At 38.8% G+C, this 3,497-nt stretch overlaps 1 protein-coding gene across 1 annotated transcript; it reads left to right on the top strand.

Annotated features, from left to right (window-relative positions):
• The first annotated feature begins 1,319 nt into the window (after nt 1–1,319).
• On the top strand, nt 1,320–2,153 carry LOC137821584 (uncharacterized). The gene has a single exon (XM_068626241.2). The coding sequence runs from the start codon at nt 1,511–1,513 to the stop codon at nt 1,922–1,924; it is 414 nt and encodes a 137-aa protein (XP_068482342.2). The 5' UTR covers nt 1,320–1,510; the 3' UTR covers nt 1,925–2,153.
• Nucleotides 2,154–3,497: the final 1,344 nt, after the last annotated feature.

Here is a 3,497-nt window from a genome sequence, read left to right as displayed (position 1 = left end):
GCGTTCCAAAATTGGACATCAAAGTTTCGAAGTAGTTTATAGAGTTAGGAGGAAGTTTGATGAACACAACGTTGAGTTGGGGAAGACTCGACACAACACTGAGTTGTCTGAGGTGTACAAACTTATTTGAGTAGTGTAGACATGATGTACTTGTCTGGATTAGTGGTTCTGTCGTACCAATTGATTCTCAATCCCTTGCATGCAGGAGGAGTCACGACTCAATCGATCGTTATACACAAACAGGACTCTAGAGATCGTCAGGAGGAACCCCATCACAGATTACATCATGGGAGCTCAACTCCCTGAGGGCACATTGTAGTCGAATGATCAATCGGGTGGACCAAGGGTTTGTCACAATGTTGACATTCGAGGGATACATCGAGTTGTTGTTGCTTCAGGGGTGGATTGCCCTCGGTCAGCTGTCTCTATGTCCTCATTCTCCTTTCGGAGAGCTTAAATTTCCTTTTCATTCTTGTGTTTCATTTCCACCATCTACTCGGCCTCAGACATCTTATCGTTTGCCATATTTCTGGTAGAAATCAATTGTTCTCGTACAAAAAGGACTAAGAGAACTATTGGCTGAACAATTCACTTCTTTGCTTCGGTCGGTCAATATACGTTCATTCTTCCACTTCTTAGACTCGACCGATACACTCTTCTTTCCTCACCTTCACTCAAGCTCTTCTTCCTTCATTTGCTCTGGATTGGGATGACACGTGCAAAAGATGATTTGAGACTTAAGTAGGTGTTTGGTATTCAGTGTAATAATGACATACCTTTTTGAGAAATTGTGCTTACTTATATATTTGTAATGAACTTTGTTTCTGTTGGATCGAAATTAACGTATAAATCGTGATTAAAAATGAATTACCTGTTAATGATCTTTTGCCCTTAATATATTTTGAACATTGACGAAAACTAGATATTAAAGCTTTTAGGATTTCTCCGGTTCTAATCGTAAAAAAAAAATTATAGGTAAAATTTGATTTCATCATAACCGCATTTTCACAAGATCTAATTTCAATGCTATTTGGGGAATTAAAAGAGAAAGGGTGTTATTGAAGAAAATATTTCCCAATACCGTAACACTTGCGGAAAATTCTCCTAATTTGGCATATATAAATTGAGTCTCCCATGTGAAGACTCGATTTCTTTGTTAGTAACCAGTGAGTCAACACCTGACACAGTAGCTACTACTCTCCCATGCTATTCAATTATTCGGTGAGGCAACTCAAATTATCCCAAAACTAAAGGGGACAACCTCGTCGGTGCGTTGAAAATCAGAAATATGTTCCCAATGTACTTCTCACTGTTCCCCTTTAACTTCAAACTTTGCAACTACAACAAGACACCATCTCCTATACATAATCATACCAATTCAACACTTCCCAAAGGTGCTAACTATCCACCGCATCATAGAAATAACTAGTACATTCAGCCATGCACTTATCATTAAGGCTTCCAACTACTATAAAAGCCAAGCACTGTTGTGTTATTCAGTACCTAAAACATGAAGAACATGGCTTCCTTAAGCTCCCTAGTTCTGCTTCTTGCAGCTCTGCTCCTGTCCCCTCAAGGGCTTGCTAACTATGACAAGCCCCCAGCAGATAAACCTCCTGTCCACAAGCCACCACCAGAGGAACCACCTGTCCACAAGCCACCACCAGAAAAACTACCTCTCCACAAGCCACCAGTAGAAAAACCACCAGTTTACAAGCCACCGGTTCACAAGCCCCCAGTTGAGAAACCACCAGTGTACAAGAAGCCACCTGTGCATGAGTCTCAACATGAGAATCCTCCGAGGGGACCAGTTTTCAACCCACAGCCTCCGAAACCACCAGTTTATGGGCCACCAGTTAACAACCCACCATATGGGAAACCACCTTATCCAAAGTATCCTCCCACTGATGACACCCGTTTCTGATGCATGATCATAAGACACGTACTAAGTGTTTAATAAATAAGAGGCATAGCTATTACTTCCATTCTCATGCTCTCATAATATACATCTGCTGACAAAGAAAAGTTTACTCTTAGTTTCCTCGTTTCAAGCTTTTTTTTTTCTACCGTCTCTGGCCAAAGAGTATGCATGAAATGTAAAATGGGATCAAATATTAGTGCTTCAAGTTATGAATAGAAAAGTCTTTTAATGATATTAACTGTCTCAGCTGTTTAATTCTTAATCGTAAAATTACGGGGGTGCATGAAATTTCTGTTAGGCAGTGTCCGAAGAACAGTGGTTAATGAAGGTCTCTCTTTGGTATGTACTAAAGTGTGACCATATTGTGCTTACAACTTGTTACATAATTCCATTATATTTAAGTTTGTATGATTGTTATACGGGTGAGATTCATGGTTACGTAGATTGAGAGACACGCCAATTATTAATTTTTATACGTGTTGAAGCATTCATAAATTATTCATTTAATTTATTTATTCTTTATCAAAAAAAAAAAAATTAAAAAATGAAAGGAACAAGGTTTGAAATTTTGTGTATTTTTTTTTCAGCAATGAAAAAATGAAATAGATATGAAACACTTTAAGGGTGTCTCAACCCTTATGCAGGAAAGATCAAGATCAATCTTTTACCCTATACAAATGGAATATATCAATCACAAAAACAAGTCTGTTTCATAAATGCACAAAAACCTAAGTGGAGGCACGTACAAGAAATCTGATATCATGAATGAACTTTGTCATCCACAAACCTTAATCAAAACTACATAGATAAACAAAAAGTTCGTGACAACATGACTCGAAGGAAATTATACCCACCTTTGATCTACTCCGAGACACTAAAGATATAACAAAAAAAGTAATACAAGAACAAACACTCCATTGATGACAGTCAATCGGTATTCCTATAGGACAGAAGGATTCTAGATAGCGTGCTTATGGTTAATGAGGTGGTAGAGGATCTAAGGAAGGGTAAGAGGAGTGGATTGTGCTTAAAAGTGGATTTTGAAAAGGCATATGACTCAGTCAGATGGGAGTTCCTTTATGACATGCTACATAGGATGGGGTTTCACATAGGTGGATTATGTGGATCCAAGGATGCCTAGAAAGTGCTACTATGTCAATGCTAGTCAATGGGAGTCCTACGAAGGAATTTAAACCGTCGAGAGGGTTGAGATAGGGCGATCCCTTAGCCCCTTTCCTCTTTATAGTGGTTGCCAAATGCCTTGTCGGGCTAGTAAGACAAGTTGTGAAGACCAATATGTTATCTAGCCTAAAATTCGGAAGAAAGGAGGTTGAACTGTGCATCCTTCAGTTTGCAGATGATACCTTATTTTTATGTGAGGATTCCTTTACCAATGTAATGAGTCTAAAAGCTATCCTAAGGGATTTTGAGTTAGCCTCAGGCCTGATTAACTTCCATAAGTCAAAGTTAGCAGACATTAATGTCCTTATAAGCAATATTGACTGCTATACAAAGACCTTGAACTGTGCTCATATGGGTATTCCGTTTACCTACTTGGGCCTAGAAGTGGGGGGAA

The sequence above is a fragment of the Phaseolus vulgaris genome, chromosome 9 (assembly GCF_051622355.1).
Source record: "Phaseolus vulgaris cultivar YP4 chromosome 9, ASM5162235v1, whole genome shotgun sequence".
Lineage (NCBI taxonomy): Eukaryota > Viridiplantae > Streptophyta > Magnoliopsida > Fabales > Fabaceae > Phaseolus > Phaseolus vulgaris.
This window is presented reverse-complemented; position numbering and strand designations above follow the sequence as displayed.